We start from the raw sequence: 26,998 nt of genomic DNA, 5'->3' as shown, positions 1-26,998 counted from the left end.
TAGATTGCATTTAAATCATATCTTGTTGGTCAGAAAATTGCACTCAAAGGATTTGTTTTATAGAAAGAAATATAAGCATCAGATGCCTATAAGAGAAAAATTGTAACTTATTACTTCTTTTTTGACAATATCAATAAAAATGAAATTAATAAAAGTTATAGAGCAAAATTGAGACATTTTAGGCAGTAAGTTGCCCAACATAATACATCACACCAGAGGATGTAGGCGTACTTGCAAATTTCACAAGTATTCAGGAAACTGTACTTATAGTTTTATGCCTATCAGAAATGAAACCAAAACTGTATGTTTCATTTTTGCTTGTCTTTTTTTTTTAATGTCTAAAACATTTTTTATAAAGTCTGAAACATATAATCATATTGAATACATAATTTTATGATTACAATAGAAATTACACTTTACAAGAAAATAAATTTTGCTGTAAATTTTCAGCAACCTCCAACCAAGTTTTGATAGTCACTCAATTATTAGACTCTCCTAGGAATAAAATAAAAAATTTTCCAAAGTAAAATTTCCATAGAATGACTGATTCTTTTGAAAACAATAAAAATAGCTGATTATTTACAATCATGCCAAAAAATTCCTACACATAGTTTACAGGCTATGGGCATGACAAGTCACAACTTGGCTGGTATTACACATTGCTAAACAATTAATGTTTAGCAATGTTTTGTACAGAGTTAAACTAATTTTAGCATTAGTTTAACTCTGTACAATGTGTATCACACACAGTTATCAAAATTGAAGAAAACTCTAATAGGATTTGAATAAAGATTGAAAACAATTTTTTGCTGCTTTAAAATTGGAAATAACATTGACTAATATTTGAGCCAATATAACATTGTTATTTTAAAATGTATATATCATATAAAAACATCAATTTTATTATTTGTTGATTAGATATAAGAATTTTCAAAGATAAAGAAAATTTTAAATATAATGAGATTATTAATAATTACATTTTGTACAGCTATCCTTTGTTTGAAGTAATTCAAAAAAATTAATCAGAAAAAGCAAAGAAAAATATCATTATCTAAATTTGTTTTTAATAATCAAATGACAGTTAAATTGGAAAAAGATAAAAGCAAACAAACAAGGAACAGTTAAGCTGAATGTCCATATATGTGATTTTAGCATACAATTTGAATGCTTTTGTCAGTACCCTATGCATGTGTGGCTAGAAAACTGAGCACCTAAATTGTACAGTTAGGCACGAATTAGGTGCTCAAGCTAGATATACTGGTTCTGGATAGATAATTAACATCCATATTCAGCTTAAACAAGGGGTAAGACACAGCTAATTAGCAACGAATCAGTGGTTTGACATTTTCTACAAAATTGCTTGGTGAATAAATACATCACTCAGAAATTAACAGACGAATTTGGAAAGTATAAAGATGAAAAATGATAAAAGAATAATAAATAGACATTTTGTTCTGTTTTTCTTTTTCTCTATAAAAAATAAATATGTTCTAAGATAATCATGTCATTGTCATCCATCTTTGATTTACTTTCCTTCCCACCTGTTGTGAATCATATAGTGGATCAACTGTGAAAATTGTGCAAAAATTACATAACTATATGCTAGCTTGGTGCAGCAAAAGTGTTCATGTGCAGCTTTACTAGATTCTATGAATATACTTGTTTTTTATTACTATAGGAATTATCATTGTGCCTTAGAATTGCAACAAAGTTACAATATATGAATATGAAAAGGTTACAGTTTCTTCAACTGTAACCTTTTCATATTCATATATTGTAACTTTTACATTTAATTCATTATCAAAATTGTATCAAATTTGTATTTAAATGTAATTTTAACATTAAAAAGTTTTCAAATGTTAATGCATTTTTTTCACCTAAGAAGGTGGTTTGTTTTTACTTCCACATTTGTTGATTCAACATTCAAAAGGCTGCTGTAACAAGATTCTGACCATATACAGACTTGTAATATTAATAAAAAAAATTAGCATCAGCTATTGATCAGCTTATCTATTAGTCATTGTATTGTGGTGAGTCTTCTGTATTAATATAGTAAAAAAATCAAATTATTCTGTTCATTAAATAAAAAACAAAAAATAATCAAAAATTTATAATACCACTTTTAATATTTATGTTTACAGAAAAATGCCATGATAAAACAGAACTAACTTTAAAATCTTCCTTTGTTCCAGGAGATGAAGATATTGAGGTATCCTGAGGATCCCATTGACCATTTTTTTCAAAATCTTCATCTAATAATTTCTCATCACTTAAACCTTTTCTCAGTTTAAATGTGCTTTTGACACTAATGCTCTGTTCTAAAATACAAAAAGAGTTATATTATTATACATTTCAGCAGTTAGATTTTAAAAAAGTTTATTAATTTTCTGTAAATGATTTACTTCTAAATAAAATAATTAAATTTCTGTAATATAAATGTTATCTTTTTATTTACAACCAGTAAAATAAAATGGTTAAAAATTTTACATATCTAAATTAACTAATTTTAAAATTTTTTTAAAATTAGAATTTGATTAATGAGTATTAACCTATAAAACAAGAAATATACTTTTCTTGCTGTAATTAAAAAATTTCATCATTTTTATTACTTAACTTTTTTTAAACTTAAATGAGAAATCCTTATTTTATTTATTTATTGTTTATTTGTTGATTATCAAACTATAATTCTTTATTTACTATTATTTAGAAACTTGTTATTTAAATAGAAAGATATAATACTAATAATATAAACACAACTGAGCATTTTATATCTTACTATGTAAAGTTCCTGGTGAAGATCCTTCACTGTAACTTTCAACGATTACATTAGAATATTCTGATCCATCTTCGGCTTCATCTTCAGGTGAAAGGCAACTTTCTTCATTTATGTAATTTTGTGAAGGATTATCAGCAAATACTTGATCTTCTAAATTGCATGTTCCTAAGAATTAAGAAATAAATAATTTTAATCATATTGATTAATATCAGGGCCATCAAGAGCTTGTAGAACCTGGGAGTAGAGTGGACCTCTTAGCCTTTTTATATTTGAAAAAATGAAATACATAGAATGTTTCTTTATTAATAAAAATCAGTCTTACAAAGATTTTATTTTCTATTCATAAAAATAATATTAATTTGATAGGGATAAGAATCACTAAGAGCTTCCTTTTCTCTGGACCCAGGGAAAAATTTCCAACTATTTCCCTCCCTTTAAATGGCACTGAGTAATATATTTACAGTTAATTGAAATTAAAAATTACTATTAAAATTAACTATTACTATAAAGTCTCTCTCTCTCTCATCTCTATATATATAGATAGATAATACAGGAATGTTAAGGCATCTTAATTCATATATTACAGATTTAAATTTTAATACTACCTTTTTCTATTTGTAAATTTGTTAATTCAGTTTCATCTTCTAAAGCAGCTTCATCCTCAACTGTACTTTCTGGAATCATACCTCCTTGACCTTTATATTAATAAAATTTTATATATATACATTAAGCATTTTACAAGTAAAATATTTTACCTAATAAATTTGAATTCTTACTTGCACATCGTGATTTTAAGTCAGGATCAATGGTATAAATTTGCGACTTTGATATTCCTACAGGGTCTAGCAATAAAGGAATTAATTGTTTTGGTGGTGAATGTAAAAGCTGATGGAGTGCTTCTAATGTTGCTGTAATCACATTGTGGTCATTATGATGAGTATAAAATAATAATAATTCATAAACCTAATCAACAAAAACATAATATTCATAAGTGTGAGTTAAAATAGATTTAAAAATTTTTATTTAATAATGTACAAACTTGAAGCAGTTGATCAACACTTATTCCAATATTTTCCTCTTTTTGTCTCACACCAATACTTCCTTTCAAAACAATTTGTCTTTCTTGATCACTTAAATGAGGTATTAGATGACGTAGGCACAGAAGTACACCAAGAATAATATGTACAGGTTTCTCTTCTTGAACAGGAATTACATATTCTATTTCAAAAATGAAAACATATACATTAAGCAAGCAAAATCAATAATTAGTTTAAAGAAAATTAATACAAACTTTGCAAATTTCATCTGATAAAACTTTGAGTTAAACAGATTGATAGATTACAGTGAATGGAGTTAGTGTAACTTTTATATATGAATTTTTTTAGATCATGCCGTCTTTCATTATCCAAATATTATTACATTCACTATTCTATTATATTAACAAAGTATTTTTTTTCTTTAACTTTATTTTTTTTAAATTTGATTTCATAAATCTAGTCAGTCTTAATTGATATATTTTTGTTTAAACAAATGAATTTGTCAATTCCTGTAACCTTCAGTGAACTCTTTAAATATGTAAATTTATACTCCAGGTATGTCGTGTTTCTGTAAAAAAATTATCAAAGTCGTTTTGATTATGCCAGTAGGAAAGTTCTTTAAAGAACTGTTTTAATTTTTAGCATTACAATTTTGAGAATGATGACAAAATTTAATTATTATTATTATTACCAATACATTAATATTATTATTATTATTATCATCATGTTGGGCTTAGTGGGTTATACTCGATTGACACCAGTGGCTGTGTACTATGCCAGACCAGAGTCAAGGCATAGCAACCAAAACAAAACTAAAATAAAATAAGTGTGTCAGTGTCAGTCTCTGTATTCAGGAATTTTCTAACAATGTGGCATGTATTCAATACAGTGGCATTTCTGTAGTGTGATATATGTATTTCTATTCAATTGTAATGTTCCATGCTTTTGTTTAGAGAACAACAGGTACAATTAGCACCCTATCCATCCTCCACAGATGCCTTATTTTCTGGGCAAGTTCTGTGTACTTGCTGACTTTTTCAGTGCATGTATTTTGTATATTGTGAGTGTTTGGAATGGATATGTCTATAATGTATGTGATTTTATTGTGTTTGTCAATGAATGTGATGTCTGGTCTGTTGTGATTAATTGTTTTAGCTGTGATTATGGCTTTGTCATAGTACATTTTGTGTGTGTTGTTTTCCATTACAGTCTGTGGAATGTATTTGTAATAGGATTTGTGGATGTCTAATAATTTGTGTTTGTTTGAAAGCTCTTGGTGTATTATATTTGCTATTTGATTATGTCTGTGTAAATAATTTATCTGCGATTATGGCTCTGTCATAGTACATTTTGTGCATGTTGTTTTCCAATATTGTTCTTTTTTGATCAACAACCCTTTGTTCGGTGACAGTGAGGTGAGGATATTGTTGTGTGAATCTATGGTGTAGTTGTTGTCTGTATGCTGTCATGTTTGTTTCGAGTTTTGTGATGGTGCAGTAAGTACAGATGATAATTTCGTTCATTTCTATTGTCCATTTCATCCGTTGGTATGGTTTTCCAGCCTTTGTGGTCTGTGGATGCATTGCCACAGAAACACCAAGGCTAGGTTGGTTCCTCACATCTGTTGAGGGCATTGCAGTAGCCATGCTTGGGCTAGTGCTGCTTTCCCCACTGGTAACCAAAGGAGACTGGCCTATTTTTTGAATGTGAGCCTCTGCCTAACCCATAAACACGGACCTTGTTAACCCAGGAGACGTCCAAGCTGGTATCATATTTAGATCTGGTTACTACCATGATAAATATCTCCATAGAATGTGGATCACTCTTAGCTTCATTTCTCCCCATAGACCTTACTGGCATGGGTGTCCCTACCAGGAGCTTGTGCTCCAGCCTGCATTGCTCTATGATTCAGTAAGATTACTGGGCTGTCCCACCACGACCAGGTGGTGACTTCATTGCCATTTTGAATTGTTTCATTAAAATTTTATTTTAATTTACTTCATTAAGTAAACTTAAAATCTTACTTATTGTAAAAAATAAATTGAAATTATATAACAGTATTTACCTAGTAATGAAGACAATAACCATACAAAAAATGTAGTTGGTTTACGTGAATGTTGGCATATATGAATTAAAATGGATGCTGCTGTTCTTCTTATTGCAGCAGATTCAGAAACCAAATTGGGAAGAAAAGCTTTTAACAATAGCTGTTATAATAAATAATTAAAAATTAATTATTGCTTAAACATAATTTACTTAAAAATCATAATTATCATCACAATCATCATCAAAGCCTTTAATAATATTAAAATAAACATTTGCAAATTAAATAAAGCTCAGAAAAACAATGTCATAATAAAATATAAAAACTAATCCAATACAAACTAAGTAATTTATTTCATAGTTTTCAAATATTTAAATATATGAAGTTGAACATACATACAGAGAAAAAGCACAAAAATAAACTAGAACTACTTAAAACCAAACTAACTTTCATTATTTATAATTAATATAAGTAATTAAATAGATTTATTATTTGTATATTCATTGTTGTTGTATTTGATTTATTCCATTACAAAAGCTGATCATTTGATTCATGGAATAATGCTAGATTTGTCCCTATTGTCATCATCTACATCTTCAGATTTGCCATACTCAAAACCTTTGATCTATACATACATCTACCATGTATCATGTTTTTTGGAATCCATTTTTAGATAGATGTTGAAAAGTTCAAGTTGTGGTTCTGTATGTCTTCTGATCATATACAAAGCATTTATCTTTTAAAACTTTCTATAGAAACAAAAACAAAGAAATCAATTGGGCTATACAAGTGATTTCTTTGGACTTCAAAAACAAGTTGATTAAAGTCATTAGTAATTACAGAGATTGAACAATTAATTAGAATATTCAAATTCCTTGAGAAGTCAGATCACAGAATAAGTTTATCTCTATTTTACTATAATGTGATTAGAATTTCTGATAGCAGAGAAAGAGAGACACTAGGTCTTCATTCTTGAATTGATCGCTGTTGTGACCAATTAAAGAATGATGACCTATGGTCTCTCTCTATTCAAGCTCATAAGGATTACATACAAGTATTCAAATATCTGGCTCTCAATTGTTGCATTCAAATACTTCCATCTTTTGTTGGAATCACATCGGATTAGTTTAAATTAAACCTAGTAATGAGCTATTTCTTACATATTGTATGTAATAAAAGTAATTTTATTATAACAATGAAAATAATTGTATAATATTTATAGAGTATACTTTAAGAGTATAATATAGTTTGGTTTACACAGATTTTACTGTATATTAATTGAGGATGAGAAAGCCTAATGCAAATAAAGTGGAGTCCTGTATAATGCAGGTAATACGTTCTGCATTATAGAAATTCAGGTTATTGAGACATGCATTATCAGACAATTTTGTGCAAGTTTAAATATAACCCTAGAATTTGATACCTCTGAAAGACAAAATCAGAATTTTGTATGAGTACTAGTTGCAATTTTTCATCATGATATACAAATTTGCATTACAGGATGGTGCATTATACAGAAGTTCACTGTATAACCACAGAGTTCATTTTCATTGAATTTTTCAGATTTGCTTACTAATAAATGGCTGATAATCAAAAATCTAATGATAAAGTCATAAATTAATTAGTGAAATTATACAATGACAACGAATTTTTTTCATAAAGGATTGTGAAGCTAAATAGTGTGGAGCTCACATAGAACAATAAAGTGTGGAGTAATAAAAATGAAAGCTGATGTTGATCTGCTGTAATTTCACTACAGATCATGGCAAATCTAATATAATTCTTATATTTTCATCTGTCTGTATAGATAAAAATGTAGTCACTGTTATTATAATGTATTTCTACTCTAACAATTGATTATTCAACTATTCGTAGAAATGCAATCTAGACACTAACACTAAAACATTGATTGTTTATAAAATGAAATCTTACAGAATATGAACTTAATTTCATAATTGTAATTATTAATTTATTAATAAGACAATTTCCATATATACAGACAATCAAACTAATTGAACACTAGAATTGAAACGTATTGGAATATAAATATTTATTACATTAATTCCATTTTATGTTAAACTGAAAATTTTTATAATTAAAGAGTATTTTTAAAAATTCTGGCTCTTTAATTTGAATTTCTCTACTTATAAACATAACACTATCCTATATCAAAACTGAGACATCCCATTTTCATTGGAAAACACACACTAAATGCAATTCAGATTTTTAATTTAAATAAATTCTCTTATTATTATTAAAACTGTATCAACAGTTCTCTTAAATTCCATATTGAATCCTCCCAACTTCCAATCTAACTCTATCAAACTTATCAATAAAATATAGACATTTGAGAGACAATTTAAAATCTTTTAGTTTGAATAAAATACACTTAGGGTTGATTTACACACAACAGTGACGTGCTGGCACAGTGACCGTTTGGTGCATAAACATCAATAAATATCACACATAGCCAATCAGAGTTTCATCTAAGACACGTGATCTGCATTCTGTCAATCACACAAGTGTCGTACATGAAATTCTAATTGGCTATGTGTGATATTTATCGATGCTTACTGCACTGTGCTGGCACATCATGGTTGTGTGTAAATCAACCCTTAGTCTAATTTAAAAGTATAGCCTACATTGATTTTACTACTCAAAAAATAACCTCACATCTCCATCTGCAATTTATGAATTGTTTGTTGAAAATCTTAAACTGTATCACTAAAGAAAAAAATAATTTCTGTGATAATTTTTCAATTAATAGAATTTTCTATAAAAGAATGAAAGAGAATAAAGTGTATCTTACTGTATAAAGTCAGTAATGTGATACACATTACTGACTTTATACAGTAAGATAACATTAAGAAATATATTTTGTTCTTTTTTGAATAAAAATGAACTTTAAAGAACTAGCATTTTGGGATGGTTTCATTTTCCTTCATGGACAGATTCTCTTTGATTAATATCATACATAATAGGAACAGCCTAATCACGGTTCTTATTGCAAAATTTAATTAATTTTCTACATTTTAAATTGCTTGAATTTGATTGAATCAAATTTCATTTTAAAATTATTAGTAATACCTCTTAAAATTTGGTTTCATAATCATTATATTTCAGTACCTTAATCTCTAAATCATTTGTAAACTTCCCTAAAACTGGCATAATCTTTCCTATCGCCACAGCTAAGGTCTCTTGCACAGCCTCTTCCTCTATACGTTGGGAAATCTTTATTAAGCATGGAAGTAAATTCATCGTATACGGCCTATAAAATATTTTAAAATTATAACAAGTTTGAATACTTAAAATAAGGAAACATGTTATTTGAGTATTTTTAGAATAGATAATTTATATAAATACAAAAGACCTGAAAAAATTCTATTTTAAAAATTTTTAATATGAAACAAAATGTCAAAATTTCACTTATCAAAACTCAATAAATAACAATAATTTTTCCAAAGTTCAAAAAGACTACATATAATTGAACTTAAACATTTTAGTCAATTGTTCTTATTTTTAAGTTAAATATTTTCTTTACTTTGTACAGTTCTATTAAATTATATAATGTAACTATTACATAATCTTGATTAACATTTGTCAAAAATTTTAATATAGTTGATTTCGTTTAAAAAAACTAAAATTTTAAATTAATCTTAATTTTAAAATTGGAAATATTTTGCTTGTTAGCAATGATAACATTAATAGCTATTAGCATTGATTAAATATTGATTTAATGTATCTAACATTTTCTAACATATTTGAAAATATTCAATTAGATTTTTCTGAAAAACCAATTAACTGTCTATAGCAGTAATGAGAGATCAACAGCAATAATAATTTTTGTACTTTTGTGAAACATAAAAACTAAATTTCAAAAACTTTTGTTTAGATTCTCTTCAAATTTTAAATTAAAATTTTAATTTAAAATTTAAACAAAAGTTTTTAAATTAAAATTTTAATTTAAAATTTCAAACAACTTGAAACTTGCATATTAACTATCTAAAATAAGTTAATATTATGTTGAGAAATAACTTCAAATTTGCTGTTTCTAAATAAAAGAAAAATAGTATCCTTTTAAATCAGCAAGCAATTGACAAAGTAATGCACTGAATTGCTATATGGTTGTTCTCCATAGAATTGTATGAAAACAATTTAAATTTTCAATATATATACTTTTGATTTGTAATCAGACATAAAAATATAAAGTATTCATTTATTTTTGTAAGTAATTTTAAAATGACAAAAGAAATTTTAATGAACTTTATTATGAAAGTAAATGATAAGAAGATATCAAAATGTTTTTAAAATTAATTATTCATAAAAATAAAATATTGAATTTCAAACTAATTTTTATATCAAGATAAATTTTAAACATCTGTTTTTATTCTGCATTTTACCTGCATTTTTGTGGACGAATGAGATGGCACAAATCAGCAAATCTACTGAGTGCAGCCCTAAGACTTCGGGAAGGACCATCTTTTTTGATTTCTTTGTAAAGTTCTACTTGCAATCTTCCTAGATGCGATTCTAACAACGTCTGAAAAGAGTTATAAAAATCAATCTACATTCACCAAAATTATTTATTAAAACATGCTAAAATTATTCTTTTTTAATTTATAATTTCAATTAAAAAAGGCAGATGGTACATTCCCAAAATATAAAATTTGTCAAAAATTCCTAAATCAGTAGTACTGTCTAATAAAAGGTTGTCTCTGTGAAAGAAAACTATTTTAGTTCTGGTGATTGGGCAGGATAGAAGCAAACACATTTTAATTTCTCCTGTATTTTATACCTTTTTAATTTATGTTAAGCATTTGATTTCAAAAATAAATTTATTAATAAATATATAATATCTAAAAACAGAAAATGCTAATAAATTTTTAAGAAGTCACTTTATTATTACAATAATACATTTTTCAAAATGACTCAGATTTTATCTTCAGATTCAACGAAGTTTAAAGAACAAAGTGCATTAACTGATTAAAAGTTTATTAGCATTTTCTGTTTTTGGATTTATTCACAAGTCATTTTTTTTAGAAAAGAAAATTTTTTAAATATATATTTTTTCTTTTTAAATTGATTAATGTTATGTTAAATATTTGTGTTTTTGTATTCGTTTTACAGTTAGTTATAATTTTACATACCTTTATAGTTTTATTAAGACATTCTCCAGCCATCAATCGCACATCAGAATCATTATCATCACAGAAGAGAAGAAAAGTTTCTACAGCTACACCAAGAAACTTTGGAAAATCTGATACTGATCTAGATAAAACAAAAATGTCTTATTAGTGAAATTAAAAATTAAATAATAAATATAGTTTGAAACATAAAATATAAAAAACAAAATTTTGTAAAATATTTGTAAAAAAGTATAAATCTATTTTCAGAAGGAACAAATTAATCTATTTATGAAATTAACATTTAAAATTTAATTTTCTATTGTGAATAGTTTAAGTAGTTTCTCCATGTTTGTATATATCTAACGTTTGTATATTTTGTTTGCAATACAGGATGTCAGTAATTTGTAGAGTGTTGGGAGACATGTAATTGGTCTGTATTGTGTGGGGTCTGTGGTATTATTGTTTTTAGATTTCATGTAGGTGATGCCCTGAGTAAGAAATTTTGGCATGTCTTGTGGATTGATGATGATGTGTGTTAGATATTTAGCTAGTTCCTGGTGCAGTGATGTAAATTCTTTGTACCAGAAATTGTGAATGTTGTCTACACCAGGTGTCTTCCAGTTGTGTGTTCTGTTCACAGCATAGCGAATGTCATGTATGTTTATTTCAGCACAGGACATAGTTGGTATGTTGTGCAAGTTTTTGTTCTCCTCCTCGATCCAGCCTGCATCAGCATTGTATGTGACAGCACTGGACCAAAGAGAAGACCAATAAGTTGTGAGTTCTTGTGCCACTATGCTGTGTATCAGTGTTTGTTTTGGTACTAATTTGTCTGTGCAAGTTTTTTTCACAGACAAATTAGTACCAAAACATTTCCTTGTTTGTAAATAATTTATTTTGTTGTTTTTGTAGTGTACATGTTTTGTATCGTTTGAGTCTATGTGCTTTGGCTACAAGTTTTTGTTTTAGTGTATCGATGTATTCTGTAATGTGTGTGTTGTGATGTTCATCTTTTGTGTGTATTTTGATTTTCTTGAAAATGTTTGAGTTGTTTCTTTAATTTGGGGGTTATGTTGTTTTTAGTGTATTATGTCAGCCTGCCTAATTGTTGTCTAATGTCATTCATTTGTGTTTCTATTCTTCTCTGCCTGGCAGGCTTGTGATAGAATTGTGTTTTCTGTGTATCTGTCTGTGATTGTATTTTCAGTCCATGGTGTATCACTGCCCCAGCTTAAACTGATGCATAAATGTCTGAGAGTGTAGAAATTCAATGAATGTAGTGTGGTAGTAAGTGAGTGTTTACATAATTTAGTGTTTTTCCGACTTCCTTTGACATGTTGATTTTTGGTATTCGTGGTCTTTGTATGGGATCTGTGCCTGTATATTTAATGAGTGTTTCCTGAAATATAAGTGAGAGCATATTAACTAAATCTATATTTATGTTATCAGTGGTGGATGAGGAAGTGTCTGTAATATCATTAGTGATAGTTGTGTGTGTACTGTAATTAGTGCTTGTCGCTGGATTATCCTGACAGGTTACGTGATCTTCATTAATATTAAATGTTTCTGTCTGTTGGTGTATTTGATCAGCAACCTGCTGTTTGATAAGTTTGACTGTTGTTTGTGGGATAAGGTTGTTGTGTATAGTTGTTCTTTTTTGATCAAAAACCCTTTGTTCGGTGACAGTGAGATGAGGATATTTTTCTGTGAATCTATGGTGTAGTAAGTACAGATGATAAACTCGATGCATTGCCACAGAAACACCAAGGCTAGGTTGGTTCCTCACATCTGTTCAGGGCATTGAGGTAGCCATGCTTGGGTCGGTGCTGCTTTCACCACCAGTAACCAAGGGAGACTGTAGTCTATTTTTCAAACATGAGCCTCTGCCCACAAACGTGGATCTTATTAACCCAGGCGACATCCGAGTCGGTATCACACTTTGATCTGGTTACTACCATGATAAGTATCTCCACAGAATGTGGGTGTGGTCACTCTTAGCTTCATTTCTTCCCATAGACCTTACTGGCATGGGTGTCCCTACCAGGAGCTTGTGCTTCAGCCTACATTGCCCTATAAATCAGTAAAATTACTGGGCTCTCCCACCACAACCAGGTGGTGACCATGGGAGAGTTATTATTATTATTATTATTGCATAATTGTACATAATAGCCCAGGATTATTTTAGTTAATATTCAATAATGAATTTTAAGGCAATACAAACAAAGTTTGAGTCCTTTTTTCTAATTAACATCCTTTATTCCGATCAGGAACCGATCATTATTGAATATTAATTATTATTATTATATATATATATATATATATATATATATATATATATTTTTTTTTTATATTTTTTTCAATTTGTATTTGTATGTCCTCAATATTTTTGCATAAAATTCAACTTACAATCAAAACTGTAATAAAATCTCATCTTAAGTCAAGAGATACTTACATTGTTAATAATACAGTAAAAACTTAAGCTGCATCAACACAATGATACTTCTCTTGTGAGAGTATCTATCACAAAAATATTCAATAGTGAACTCTTCTGATAGTAAAGTGTTTACATGCATGCAGAAAGCAATGCAATAGTTTGATAGAAAAATATATGTACTTCAAATATACCTAATTTCACACTCAATTTTTTAATTGAAGAGCATTCACTAACTGGAAGTAGAGCTTCTGCAGCATCGTTCCTTTGATGGTTTTAAAGTCTAAGTTTCATTCATCTCACAGGAGCAACATCACACTAAAATTGTACATACTCTCACAAGAACAGATTAAACTCTGTTTATACGACCAGAGTTTGAGAGTATGGCTGTTGTATAGATTACTCCCTATGGAATTTCTGGACTGAGTATATATCTGAACTCGGGACCGAGACAAGTTCAACAATATCCTACTTTTGGACTAGAGACAAAAAATAAGAAAGTTATTGAATTTACAATTTCTTGCCTTTCACAATGCATTCTATGCCATTTTAGAGTTTTCCACTAGGTGGCGTTTGACTGTTCATGCTCCCAACAGACTCCCCGCCCAGTGTTTAACATCACTAGTTATTGATTCATGGTAGTTCTTGAACAAAAGAAAAAAAAAGAAAACATATACTAAACTACAAGCAGCAGCACCTAGTGGAAAACTAAAATGGCATAGAATGCATTGTGAAAGGCAAGAAATCATAAATATGATAACTTTCTTATTTTTCGTCCAAAAGTAGGGTATTGTTGAACTCGTCTCAGTCCCGAGTTCAGATATATATACTCAAAGTCCTGAAATTCCATAGGGAGTAATCTATACAACTTCCAAGAGTACTCTTGCAAGAATATTTTTAATTATCTAGCTCAGTCTTATAGTTGAGATTAGTTCTCTCATAGTGTACATGATGAGAGTTTAACAGTAATAATTGTCACAAGAACAACGCTCACAGTCCATGTTCATTGTGTAAACAGGGTTTATAGAAAGACATATTTGTTGCTTAGTAATAGTCAAACAGAACATTTTAAATTCTATAAATTTGTGTAATTAGAAAAATTTTTTCATTGTAAACAGTAAAGTCACAATGTGTAGTAATTCTGATATACTTATATGATATATTTTCTTGATTTTAAAAAGACGACATTGATATTCTAAAATGAATCATGGCTTTAAAATTGAATTTGAAAACTCTCTCATAAGAAGAGTAAAATTTGAATAAATGAATTATTGAAAATATAATTATAAAATTGTAAACTTCATTAAAATTTATATAAAAATTGTATAGTAAATTGTAAAACTAAAATTAAAGTTTACACATTTACATAAATTTTGAAAAATACCCAGTTTACAATTTATTAATATATAGAAATTCTAGTAAAATAATAGTCAGTTTCATCCATTATCTAGAAATTACTTCTACTATCTAAAAAATGGTATCATTTGATATTTTTTATATCTTAATAAGATGTTTAAACATACATATTTTTATTTAAATAATTTAAAAAATATAAAATATTATCTGTTTATGATAATCATAAATAAATAATCCCCTTTCATTTATTATAATACCTTTTTGTTAAAAGCAAGTGCATTGTAACAAGCATTCTGTAAAACAACAATGAATATGACTTTAAAATAAAATACCAATATATATTTTAAATATATACTTGTATTTTAAAAGGTATATTAAATTTTAAATACACACAATTATAAATTTATAAAATTTTTATTAATAATTTATGAAAAAGTTTTTACCTTAAATTTGGAGAACATATAGTGTCAACAATAGTGTTGCAATGAGCTATTTTCTCTTTCTTAGTTGGTGGAATATCTTTTCTTCTGAAATAAAAAATTTATATGTAATATAATCAGTGAATAATGCAATTACTTGTATTATAAATGAGCATATTTTAAAAAGTAATTTTTAACTCATTAACTCCTAACAGTTAGCCTCTTAATGATCTCAGAGCAGGAGAAAATCCTACAAGAAAGATTAAATTACTGCTAAAATTTTTTTCAAAAACTATATGTATGGGAAAAAGTAATCTAAAAAGTAATCAATAGAAAATAAACCAGTTAAATCAAAAATTAGTTAATATGAAATCTTTTAGATCAATTATTCGAATAATTAATAAATTCACTGGACATCAATTTAAATATTGTTATTAATTCTTACAAGAAAAACTTTTTTAGTGTGAAATTACAAATACTAAGAAAAGATTCATTCAATAAAATTTATTTTTATTTATTACATAAAATTAATTTGTGATATCCAAATAGGAAATAATCTCTACAAAAAAATAATCCACATTAAAATTAATTACAACAGCAAGAGACTTTATATTTTTGAATTTATAATGTATATATATATACACATTATAAATTCAAAAATATGTATATATGTCTATGTCTAAAAGTAATGTCTAATCTTTTTTTAATTAGATATTCCTTTTGTATAAAAAGTTATGAAAAGTTTGTATGAAATGAATCTCAGGTACATTTAAGAAAGAAACTGTATGAGTAAAATAAGATTGATATAAAATACAGAAATTGATACTGAGGACAATGATATATGATTCTAGCAGAAGTCAAAGATTCATCTTATATGGTGACAAGATTCCTTTAAAAGTTTCTAAAAGGTGATCAAAATATCAAGGAAAGTTAGTGTAACATCAATAGCATTGGAAGAGTCTGTATGTATGAAATTAAATAATTTGTTAAACAAACATTTTAATTTAAAAAATATATAAAAATTTAAGGGAAAAACTCTCAGCCTGTTCCGACTTTAAAGGTGATTCAGACATTCAAACAACACTTAAAACAAAGAAGGTTTATTTTAAAGTGTTGTTTGAATGTGTGTATCACCTCTAAAGTCAGAACAGACCGAGAGTTTTCCCTTAAATTTTTATATTTTTTTTAAATTTAAAAACATTATTAATGATGATGATAATTAACATTCATTAAACATGATTTTAGCATAAAATATCAATAAATTTACTAATCCACTGAAATTATAGTATATTAGTATGAATTTTAATACAAAAAAACAACTTTCAACTGAATATCAATAATATTATTTGATGATTTTTATAGTTTCATTTCAAAATATGACTAAATATTGAGCCAAGTAAAAAGTCACTAACTATAAATAAAAAAAAATCAGAATTATCAATTTTGGGGGTCAATTTCTCTATCCCCAAACACCTAAAGTATGTAATTCTGAATATATCATTCGAAAGATGATTGTTTTCTTAAGTAGGTGTGCAAAATTTCAAATTTTTCTATAAAAGGATTGCCAAAATATAAGCAATTGAAAAATGCCAAGATCACAAAAAAAAGCTATAGTTTCTTCTTTTTCTTCATCTGGCACTGCAGACACTCCTAGAGAAAAACTACTGGCTCTAGAAAGCTGAAATTTTAAACTGCAGCCATTCTCAGTATCAGCTCACAAATCTTCCAGGTCAAAAGGTCAAAGTTCACAGGGATTAACCATTAACTGTATGGTTTAATTTTATGCTTGTAAGGATAAAATAACATTGAAATAAATTATTTTTCTTCAGAATATTATCATATGGAGAAATCAACTCCCAAAAGCTCAAATTTATGCAAATTAAAACTTTTTATAAGAATTTTACTAGACAGCTTATTGAAAGCATTCGGTTGGTGGCTGTCACGAGGTGTCAATCAAACTATACATTGTCTTAGGTCTTGATGTAATAACACAATCATTAACAAAAAAAAAAAAAAAATTGATATCCACACAAAAACAACTGAGATGTAAAAAACTGCATCAAGTAAAACATTGTGACAATTTATAGAGATCAGATTTTTTACTTACGAGTTTTTCTTTGGTAAGATAAGCTTGGCACTTCCAAGCCGTACCAACAAGATTTTTACCTTTATTATTGATTTTTACATTTTGCCAATCTTATTATTTTCTTTTAATGCTGCATCATAATGTCCTCTTGAAAACATTTATTTTTACTTATAGTATTTTTACATATATAAATAAATAATGTCAATAGGCAAGATATAACTTTTTCCATATAGAAAATGTCTCAATAAAATTACAAAAAATAAACTTAAAAACATCAAAATAAATAAAGTATAATAAACAAAGATAAAGGTTACTAATATTCTGTAAAAATTAAAATAATAATAATAATAATAATTATAACGTACAAATTATAATATAAATTAAAGTAACAATGTACAAATTGCAGTAGGATCCAGCTAATCTAAATCTCAATAGTGTGAAATTCTGGTTAATCAAGAAAAAAAAAATCTCTCTCTCTCAACAAAATACATGTTAATAGCATTGTCCAGAATATATAGTGTATAAACACTCAAAAAAATTAAAAATTTGTTATCAGAATAGAAAAATAAAGCTAGTCTTCTGTCATATCCTTTCTATGTGATCAAACACTTACTCAAGAAAAAAGTTTGAAAAACCATGTTTGCCAGTTTTCAAGAAAACTGACTAGTGTCAGTCATCCTGACTTAATACAATGATGAGTTCATTGTATTAAGTCAGAGGATGACTGACAATGATGAACTCACCAAACTATACTTTATTGAAAAACCCATATCAACATAAAAATAGTGTAAAAAAAGAATTACAATAATGTGAAACACTTGCTAATCCAAACACATTCAGACCCCAATTAGTTTAGTTTGGCAAGGTTCTACTATATTCCTAGTAATTCTAATTGGCACATGTGGAGAAAAGTACTATAATAAGAAGGAAAAAAGTCTATTAGAATACAATCAAAATACTTTGAAGACATTTTAAAACATTAAAACTTCAAATGAAATGCCTGTTATCAGAAAAGCTCATTTGAGCTAATATGACCATTGAATAGTATATCCAAAAACATGATTGATGCATACCATGTGGTCTACTTATTATAATTGCTGATTGTTGTTTTGGACTATTAATATAAGATGCCATTAATTTTAAGATACATCTCTCTTTATAATAAGTAAAAATGGATTTAAAAAAAATGCATTTCACAATTGAAAAAATAAGGGATATTCAAACTTTTGGAAATGCATTTCATAAGTAATTTTTCAAAACTAAAATATACAAATTCAAAAGTATAAGTAAGAAATTTACATTTTACAGCATTTTTTATTATTTTTAAACAGTCAGACTACTGAAAAAGAAAATTATGTTAAATAAAAACATATTTATTGTTTCTCGTTTACAATTTGTAGATAAGTTATTTTATTTCTGTGTTTTTTTAGTCATTTTGTATCTCTTAAATCCATATAACAAATACAAAAAATGCTGATCAGTGTTACAAGTGAATGTATTCATCTGTATACTACCATAATGAAGATGAAATAATAATATAATCTCTCAAGCTTGACCTATAGGTGTATTTACTTTATTGAAAAAGTATATGTAAAAAAATTTAGTGGACGAACAAAATTTCTTAATTTAAACATTTTAAAGAGAAAAACTTAAAGTACTCTTTTAAATGAAAACTTCTTTTAAGAATGCATCATTTCTGTTTATTTTCCAAATTTCTTTCTTCCTTACTTACAATAAATAATTTTTGATAGTTCTTTAAATCAAAATTAAATTTTATTCTGTGTAGTCAAGTGCCAAATTTTAATTTATTATACATTTATTTATTAATATATGTATAATGTTAGCTGTACAGTTTAAATTATAGTTCCAGCAACAGATGGATATTATTGCTTTCATTCCCATTCAACATTTAAATGATTTTCATTGGAAGATAATTAGTAGGAATAAAATCAAAAATAGCAGGCTAGTGCTTTTATTGCCTCAACAATCTGGCCACCTATATTTGTAAATAAAAGTATATTGCCAGGGGCATAGGCATCTACAGAAAATTTTTCAAAAAGGGCAAAGCTTGGAGACATAATTACATCAATAAATTTTATTTAATTTTTTGGGGTTTTTTAAGACAGATACAGCATCCCATGGTTGAGGGTGTAAGGTTAAATATCTCAATCAGTTTTGCAATTATAATTTGTTAAAATTTTTACTCAATTCCAGGGAAGAACAAGTGCCCTCTGTGCCCCTCTGTGGATGTCCATGTTATTGAACAAGCAGCTAACACACTAAATAGCAGCAGCACTGGTAGCTCTAAATAGCTCGTTTATTGCTGAAAATCATATGTAAGTTTTAACTATATGTGTAATCCAAATCTCCACTATAAATTCCTGAATTATGACACAGCATTTAAATACATTATCTGGAACATATTTTCATTTTATTAGAAAATGGCATGTCATGTTGACTGCATCTGAAACGGTATCCACTAACAATAACAATTTTTACATTTACAAGTTTCATTATAATGATCACTTACTTTTGTAAACAGGTTAAACTCTTATTATGTTAAATTGGAATTCTCATTATAGTGGTATTCATTAAATTTAAACATTCTTACATTAAAATTGGCAGGAGTATAAAAAATAAATTTATATCAGCATCTACTGTAATGAAATTTTACTGTAATTAGAAAATACTACTAATGGAAAAACGTTTGAAATCACCACTCATGTTTTTTGGTGTTAACAATTCTTTCATGCCATTATTGCAATTTCTTATATTCTTTATTACAGAAATCAATTAATAACATAAATAATGTTCTAATATGCAAATTCTAAACAAACAAACACCATTAAAATGCAAAACAAAATTTAATTCTGACAAACGTAACAAACTCATCTTGGAAACAAGCTTGGTCAAGCCTATCTGATAGCATGCTCCACAAAAACAAATCAAATACTAAATTTATTTTAAACATCCATTTATTGGCATCTACATGCACAATAAACAGATTTAACAAAGCATGTGCTTGCACATTTGACAGACACACAAAAGTCCTAACATAAGCACTTCACCACTATAGTTAGGCATTAGGCACCATCTCTTGATAAATTTAATAATTATAATTTTAATTAAATAATTTAAATAATGGAATGAAAGAATTATTTTAGCCATTTCTAGCCCGATAATATTTGGCATTAGTTGGAGGATAGCTTTAAAATATATTGGGTTTGATGATGATGTTTGTTTATTTATTCACCACTACAGTGGAGCACACTAAAAAGTTTGAAATGATACAAGACTGTACAAATAAGTTTAAAATCTTCTGCTTCCTATTTAAAATAAGCAAAACCTAGGCAAATACCTAATCTAATGCAAAACTACTTAAACACCCAAAGTTGCTTTGTATGCCTTAATTTCCATCAGTGGTTCCTGATATTGGCACTTGTAATGGTTCCAGCAGTTAAACTGTCTGATGACAAAATATTGTATAATTGCATTGCTAAAGAATGAATGCTATCAATATTGTGTGGCCCAGAGGATAGGATATTCATTATCTGCTGTAAGATATGGAAGAAATATACAACAAAAACTGTAAAAACTCAAAGCGATAAACAAAACTGGAACTATGATAACATTTGAAATTGGAATGATAATGAAGTAACATTCCAATTTCAAACATTATCAAATTGAAACCTGACATACACTTATAAAATATACCAAAACATAAGTGTTCTTAATAAATGTGTTTGCTGAAAATGCAAAGATAGTATAGAAATTTTCAGGTAAAAACTCAATCCAAAAGTGGGCATCCACAGCTAATCTTCGAATACAAAACAGAATGTTGCACCAAATTTGCAGCAAAATGCTACAAGCAATTTTGAAGCAACTAAATGCGGCTTGGTCTGAGATCAGCAGAACACGAGTCTCCTACAAAACAGTAAGAAATCTTATCCACTCCACAGATTATTCCTATAGGAAAATTAAGATGAAGACAAGGTTAGCTAAAATTCACCAACAAAAATGACTGTTGTAGGCGAAAAAACTGGAAAAGTAGAGTCGAGCATCTTTAGGCATAAGTCAAAGTTCAACATCAACTATGCTGATTTGTATGGTTCATTGCAGTTCATTTGTATGGTGAAGAAAGGTGAGAAGTATCAAGACAGAATGTAAAACAAAGTCAAATTTTCTTAATCCTTCATGATAAGGCCATGTATTTTAGCACGAAGACCTGAAAAACACTGCATTCTTAATATCAATATGAATGCATAAGTCTACATGAAGATGCTGGAAGGATTCCTTATTCCAACAATTGATGACTAGTTTGGAGATAGTTTGATTTGATTTGATGTTAAAGATAAGAAGGGCTATCCGTTATAACACAGACTTAACCCTGTAGGAAACAGAAAAAAGAAATTAGGAAAGTAAGAAGTTAGGTAGAAGAGGAAACACAGGGAGATAGGAAAGTGTGAAAAGAAGCTACCGGGGGTCCCCCACGAGACAAATGAGAACATTATGTACAGTGTTGCCGAGCATGCTACGGGGCACTTCCCCGTCCACATATCGGTTTTGCAGTCTTAACTCTTAATGAATACAATTAGTAAGTGCGAATACAATGAGATAAAGTGAATATCAGTGTACAGGAGGACTTATCCTGTTCATAAAGCTTTTCTGATTAATACCAGTATTCAATAAACACATGAAAATTAATGGTTGGAAGCAGGATACAGTTTACAATATATGGTAGTCGGGAGAGCTTATCCCGATCGCAATGTAAAGCGTTAACAATGAATATGTACAAATTGACAGTTGCAAAGCAAATAACAGCAGTATCAGTTTATATACAAAGCAGAGTAAAAGCACCCTTGCACCAGGGGATAGTTTGGATATCTTCCAAGATGGCAATGCATCATACCACAAAACATCAATATAGAATTATTCATTCAAATAAATTTAAAAAAGATGAACTGGCCACTGAATAGTCCAGATTTAAATCTAATTTAAAATACATGGTATTTATAAAAGCACTTTATGCATTTTCAACATCCATCATCAAACAAAAAAGAGCTAAATAATTCTATTTAATCATGCCTGGAGTGTGATAGATATGCGACTGTACAATAGTCCACGAGAGGCAATACACAAAAAAATAACAACAATAATTTATTTTTTTCACGTGATTAGCAATATACAGGATTCTTTCAGATTCCAACTCTTAATGTTATACAATATCCAAAACTGGGGCAAGGAATCAAGTGAATACAGAACAAAAAAATGCGCTCGTGACAAATAAGAAAAGACGGACTTGTAATCTTACAACTAACTTACACTAAATTATAAACTAAAAAGGAAAGGAAGAATAGCAAGAAGTTTTAGTATGATAGAGGAGGTTATAAAGAATACCTGGGTTCTCTGTTTGGTATTGACAATCTTCTGGTGGGTAACCACTCTTAAATTGTTTCGCGATGATCTTTTTCAGATCTCTTTGAAGATTCTCCTTATACAAGGGACATTGTCTCCCTCTCTTTACGTTAGTGAGGTCCTTTCTCTTTCTGTAAGCCATCTTTGTCTCCCTTCGTCCTTCTAGACAACGAGCAGAAGCATAACTTTCACATGTCTACCTTCACCAAGAGTCCAACCCAAAAAAGAACCTTATCATCATTCTAGTAGCCTCAGGGCCTTCACTTCCCATTGTTAACGTGGTTCATGGAAAGGGTTACCCCACCCACATAAAGGAATGTTAATAGAAAATTTGAGAAAACAAAAGGAAGAACAAAGAAAAAGAAAACTTAAAATTAATATATACATTAAGATGGCATATTGCCACAGGAGTAACATCAGTGCAGAAACAAGTAGAAATCTTTGTCTAAAAGAATTACACCTGTAATTAAAGCCAAAAAAAAAACCATACAAATTATTAAATACTGATTTTATATTTTATATTTGTGATTCCATACTCATTTTCACAGCCTTGTATGATTCCAGACTTTTTCCAAGATGCATTTGTTTTCCTAAGTTTTGTTTTGCATTTAATTGCTGTTTAATTGTTTAGAATTTGCATATTACAGCATAGTTTTGTAATCAGTTGATTTCTGTAATAAAGCAATACATGAAACTGCAATATTGACAAGAGAATTGCTAACAGCAAAAAACAAACAGTAATTCCAATTTTTTTTCAGAAGCAGTATATTACTGTTTTATAAATTTTCTTCTTTATTCTTTTGCTAAATATTCTGAGAAGTAAATTGGAAATTTTTCGGAAACATTATTCATACTTTATATATATACTGTATTTACTCGAATATGAGATGACCTTGCATTTAGGATGAGATGTAACTTTAAAGATCAAAATAAAAAAAATTAGATTTATTACTACAATTCTAATTTTATTTCATTTAATCACAAGTAAAAATCAAATAAACAAATTAACATTGTCCCACAAAAATTACTAGCATTTTAAACTTTATTGAAGAATCTTGTAAACTCAACAACATAATTTGTTCATGTAAAGCTGGGGGCATATTCTGGTCACCGTCTCTAGTCTCTCGTCTCTCACAAGCCAGTCACTGATTGGCTAATGATTTGAATTAGCCAATCAGCAACCGGCTTGTCAGAGACGAGAGACGGTGACCAGAATATGGCCCCCGGACAATCAGGAACCTTTTTTTGCCAATTCTTAATAGTCAAATCCACTCTCCGTCAATTACACCTATGAGTTTCTCGAATTCTGATTTCCAATTAATCATCTGTTTTCATCTGGGAATAGATTAAAACTTATATCGTGCTCCCGTGTGATTTTGGAATTTCAATCTGAAATTCCATTCAACAGCTTTGCTTTCCCTATTGCATTTCACCTTTACTCCTGACAATATACAAGAACGATTCAAACAACCCAGATAAAATACTTATGTTTTTAAATATAAGAGGGTAAGCATCTGGAAAAAAATGCGAATACGCAGTTCACAAAAATTATTTGCAAAAATGCAAAGAATCCTTCACTCACGCATATAGGTCAACCTAGGAATTTGAAGCTGTAATAAATGAATAAAAACATTATCTCACATGCAGGTAAATACTATATATATATTTTACATATTAAGTGCCAATGTGTTAAAATAATTTTTAGTATTTTTTATTTTATTACAAATGTTAATTCATTGAAGAGGTAATTAAAAAAATTGATCAAACTACAGACGAACATGCTTTTGGCATAAATCTTTTTATTTTTCTTTTTTTCAGTTTTATGAATACAGTAAACCCCCCTATAACACGGGTTCATATAACACAATGAAAAATTGCGATCTTGTTCACATAACATGCTAAAAGAGACTCGTATAACACAGTAAAACGTCATCGCTGACTCGTGTCGCGACAGGATTGGTTGAATCTGGACCAATAGCAGACATTGCACAAACCGTTAAGTTTAAACGAGCAGCAGACCTACTAAAAAGCATTTATTATTCAATGGCCATAAAAATTATATTTTTATTAATGATGTCACCAAAGTTAAGTTATTTTTCTGCAAAAAATTCGCTGATCAGGAAACATGCGCCCGCCGTTCGATGAGCCGCTCCGCAACAAAAACAAGCTTAAGCAATGGCATCATCGAACGGTGCACACTCAGTAAGTAATCCTACAATTTTTTGTTTATAGCATAGTTTATATGGATTATTCTCAAAAAATTATATGCGATTTGGAAATGTTGAGTCAAATTAGTCTAGAATCGATTAATTTTATGGAAGAAAACCTTTCAAACAGCCGTAGCCCCTAAACTGCACATGTGCTGGGCTGTGATTGGCTCATGTATTTAAGTGACTCGTACGACACGGATTCATATTACATGGAATGTATCTACCGTGTTATAGGGGGGGTCTACTGTACTTAAAAATAATATTTATTTCAAATAATTTCTTAAATAATAATAAGAAAATATTGCAGTGCTCTAAATGATGCAATTTTTTTAAAGTATTTCAAATGAAAATAGTTTTTAAAATAGCTTTCATTGCAAGAATATCTTAAATAAATTGCAGAATAACTACCATTTTGCATAGGTACCAACCTCACAGTCTTAGTTTTAATTTTAAAATTTTTGGATTTTTGTTATTCCAGTACTAACATCGAAAACATTTGTAGAGTATACCAGTATTTCAAATAAATATATGCATCAAAATCTTAGAAGAACAATCTTTAAATATATTAATCAATCATAATGAATTCTTATAAGAAAGAATTTAAAATATAAAAATAAAGAGAATACCTTTACATAGTAAAAATCTGACCAGAATCACTATTTCTAAACTATTCTAATATAAAAATAAACAAACTAATCTATATTCTATACCAGAATAGCACGACATCTAACGGATAAATTATCATTCCAATTTAGTTTTAAGATTCCAATTCTATTTTTTAATACCTAAAAATAACAATCTTAATAAATCAAATATTTATCAATTCCACACCATATTTAACTTATGTAGTCCAAAATATATATATTTTGGACTACATAAGAATCATCATGTAATGCAAACATCTCATTTTGAGTTTTTCAAATATGAATTTTGATATACATTTTGAATAAGTGTAAACACAGTTTTAAAAGTTTTCAATAGAAAATAGACTAATTTTGTAGGAATTTATTCAATTTAATGTTTAATGCTTCAATGATCAAAGAAAAAAACACAGTATCAATTCTTGAAACAACACCTGAGCTGTTATTTATGGAATATTTTATTGAATAAGTTAATTATAGCTTAACAAGATGCACAAATTGTAAAGTGAAGTGCAAGTGAATAGTGATAAGTAAAGAATGTGAGAAAATACACGAATAAAGTGAAGTATGCTTAGGATTTTCCTGTACCCGAATTTGAATAATTGCGGAAGTTTATTAAGCGGTCCTTACTTTGAGGAATCATCGCTGGAACTAGGCGACTGAATAACCTTTAAGGCGTCGAACGCTTTTATCAGTCTCTCCATTGTAGCCATGATTGGTCAACAGTTTAATTTTTCCACCGAATCCTATGTATTTAACATGGTTCGAGCGTCACACGTATCTCTTTACTCCATTTTTATACGAATGTTTTGGTTTCTTGATTATTACACGGATGGCCGACAGATGTCGCTCTATAAGTTTAAAAAGCTAAATTTTCTAAAGTTTATTTATTTATTAAAAATTATACAAAAGTTTCAAACTTTCTGAAAATTATACTATTTTTAGGTGAAATTAAATAAAATAATATAAGTGAAGCAAGTAATTAGAGATTTGTTAAATATTTTTTTAAATAAAAACGTGTGGTTTTTATGCTTTTTTTTAACTCTTTTCGCCCTGTGGGCACTGAAAGCCTCTTTCAGCAAGCCATTTATGGGTTTGGCCAGGCCACAATGTAGTGGCTGGTTGGTGAAGGACAAGGCCCGACATATCCAGATAGACCCCCCCCCGAAAAATTCCTAGGGATTTTTTGACCCGTCTGGATTCGATTCCGAACGGTAGGCTACCACCTTGACCACTCGGCCATCCGGCCGTCAAGATTTTTATGCTTTCATTCTCGAGTGATTATGTTATGCTTCTGTTTTATTTTTGAAAATAACTGAAATGTATTTAAATAAATTTGATTTTTGATTGGCATCTATATCGCAGAGTGCATGAAATTATAACGAGAAGGAATTTTGTTGAAAAAAAGAAATGCGTTGATTATTTATTAAAATGTTAATACTCTCTTAATACAATTT

The 26,998-nt window shown here is 28.4% G+C and overlaps 1 protein-coding gene across 4 annotated transcripts in view; it reads right to left on the bottom strand.

The window, feature by feature from the left end:
* htt (huntingtin) overlaps positions 1-26,370 on the bottom strand; it is a 145,143-nt gene extending 118,773 nt beyond the window's left edge. For all 4 annotated transcript variants that reach the window (XR_010881591.1, XM_067276925.1, XM_067276928.1 and 1 more), the window contains exons 1-11: positions 26,172-26,370; positions 15,214-15,297; positions 11,005-11,125; positions 10,258-10,397; positions 8,984-9,125; positions 5,879-6,020; positions 3,816-3,994; positions 3,553-3,739; positions 3,382-3,471; positions 2,777-2,941; positions 2,170-2,318 (exon numbers count right to left, since the gene is read on the bottom strand). Coding sequence is in view for 3 of the 4 variants with exons in the window: in XM_067276925.1 (XP_067133026.1) it covers positions 2,170-2,318; positions 2,777-2,941; positions 3,382-3,471; positions 3,553-3,739; positions 3,816-3,994; positions 5,879-6,020; positions 8,984-9,125; positions 10,258-10,397; positions 11,005-11,125; positions 15,214-15,297; positions 26,172-26,254 (1,482 nt within the window). In the remaining variant the exon portion in view is untranslated. The remainder of the gene's footprint in view (positions 1-2,169; positions 2,319-2,776; positions 2,942-3,381; positions 3,472-3,552; positions 3,740-3,815; positions 3,995-5,878; positions 6,021-8,983; positions 9,126-10,257; positions 10,398-11,004; positions 11,126-15,213; positions 15,298-26,171) is intronic.
* Positions 26,371-26,998: the final 628 nt, after the last annotated feature.

This window comes from Centruroides vittatus, unplaced genomic scaffold (assembly GCF_030686945.1).
Source record: "Centruroides vittatus isolate TY-2023 unplaced genomic scaffold, ASM3068694v2 contig_717, whole genome shotgun sequence".
Classification (NCBI taxonomy): Eukaryota; Metazoa; Arthropoda; class Arachnida; order Scorpiones; family Buthidae; genus Centruroides; species Centruroides vittatus.
The sequence above is the reverse complement of the archived record's forward strand: the minus strand, read 5'-3'. Positions and strand labels throughout refer to the sequence as shown.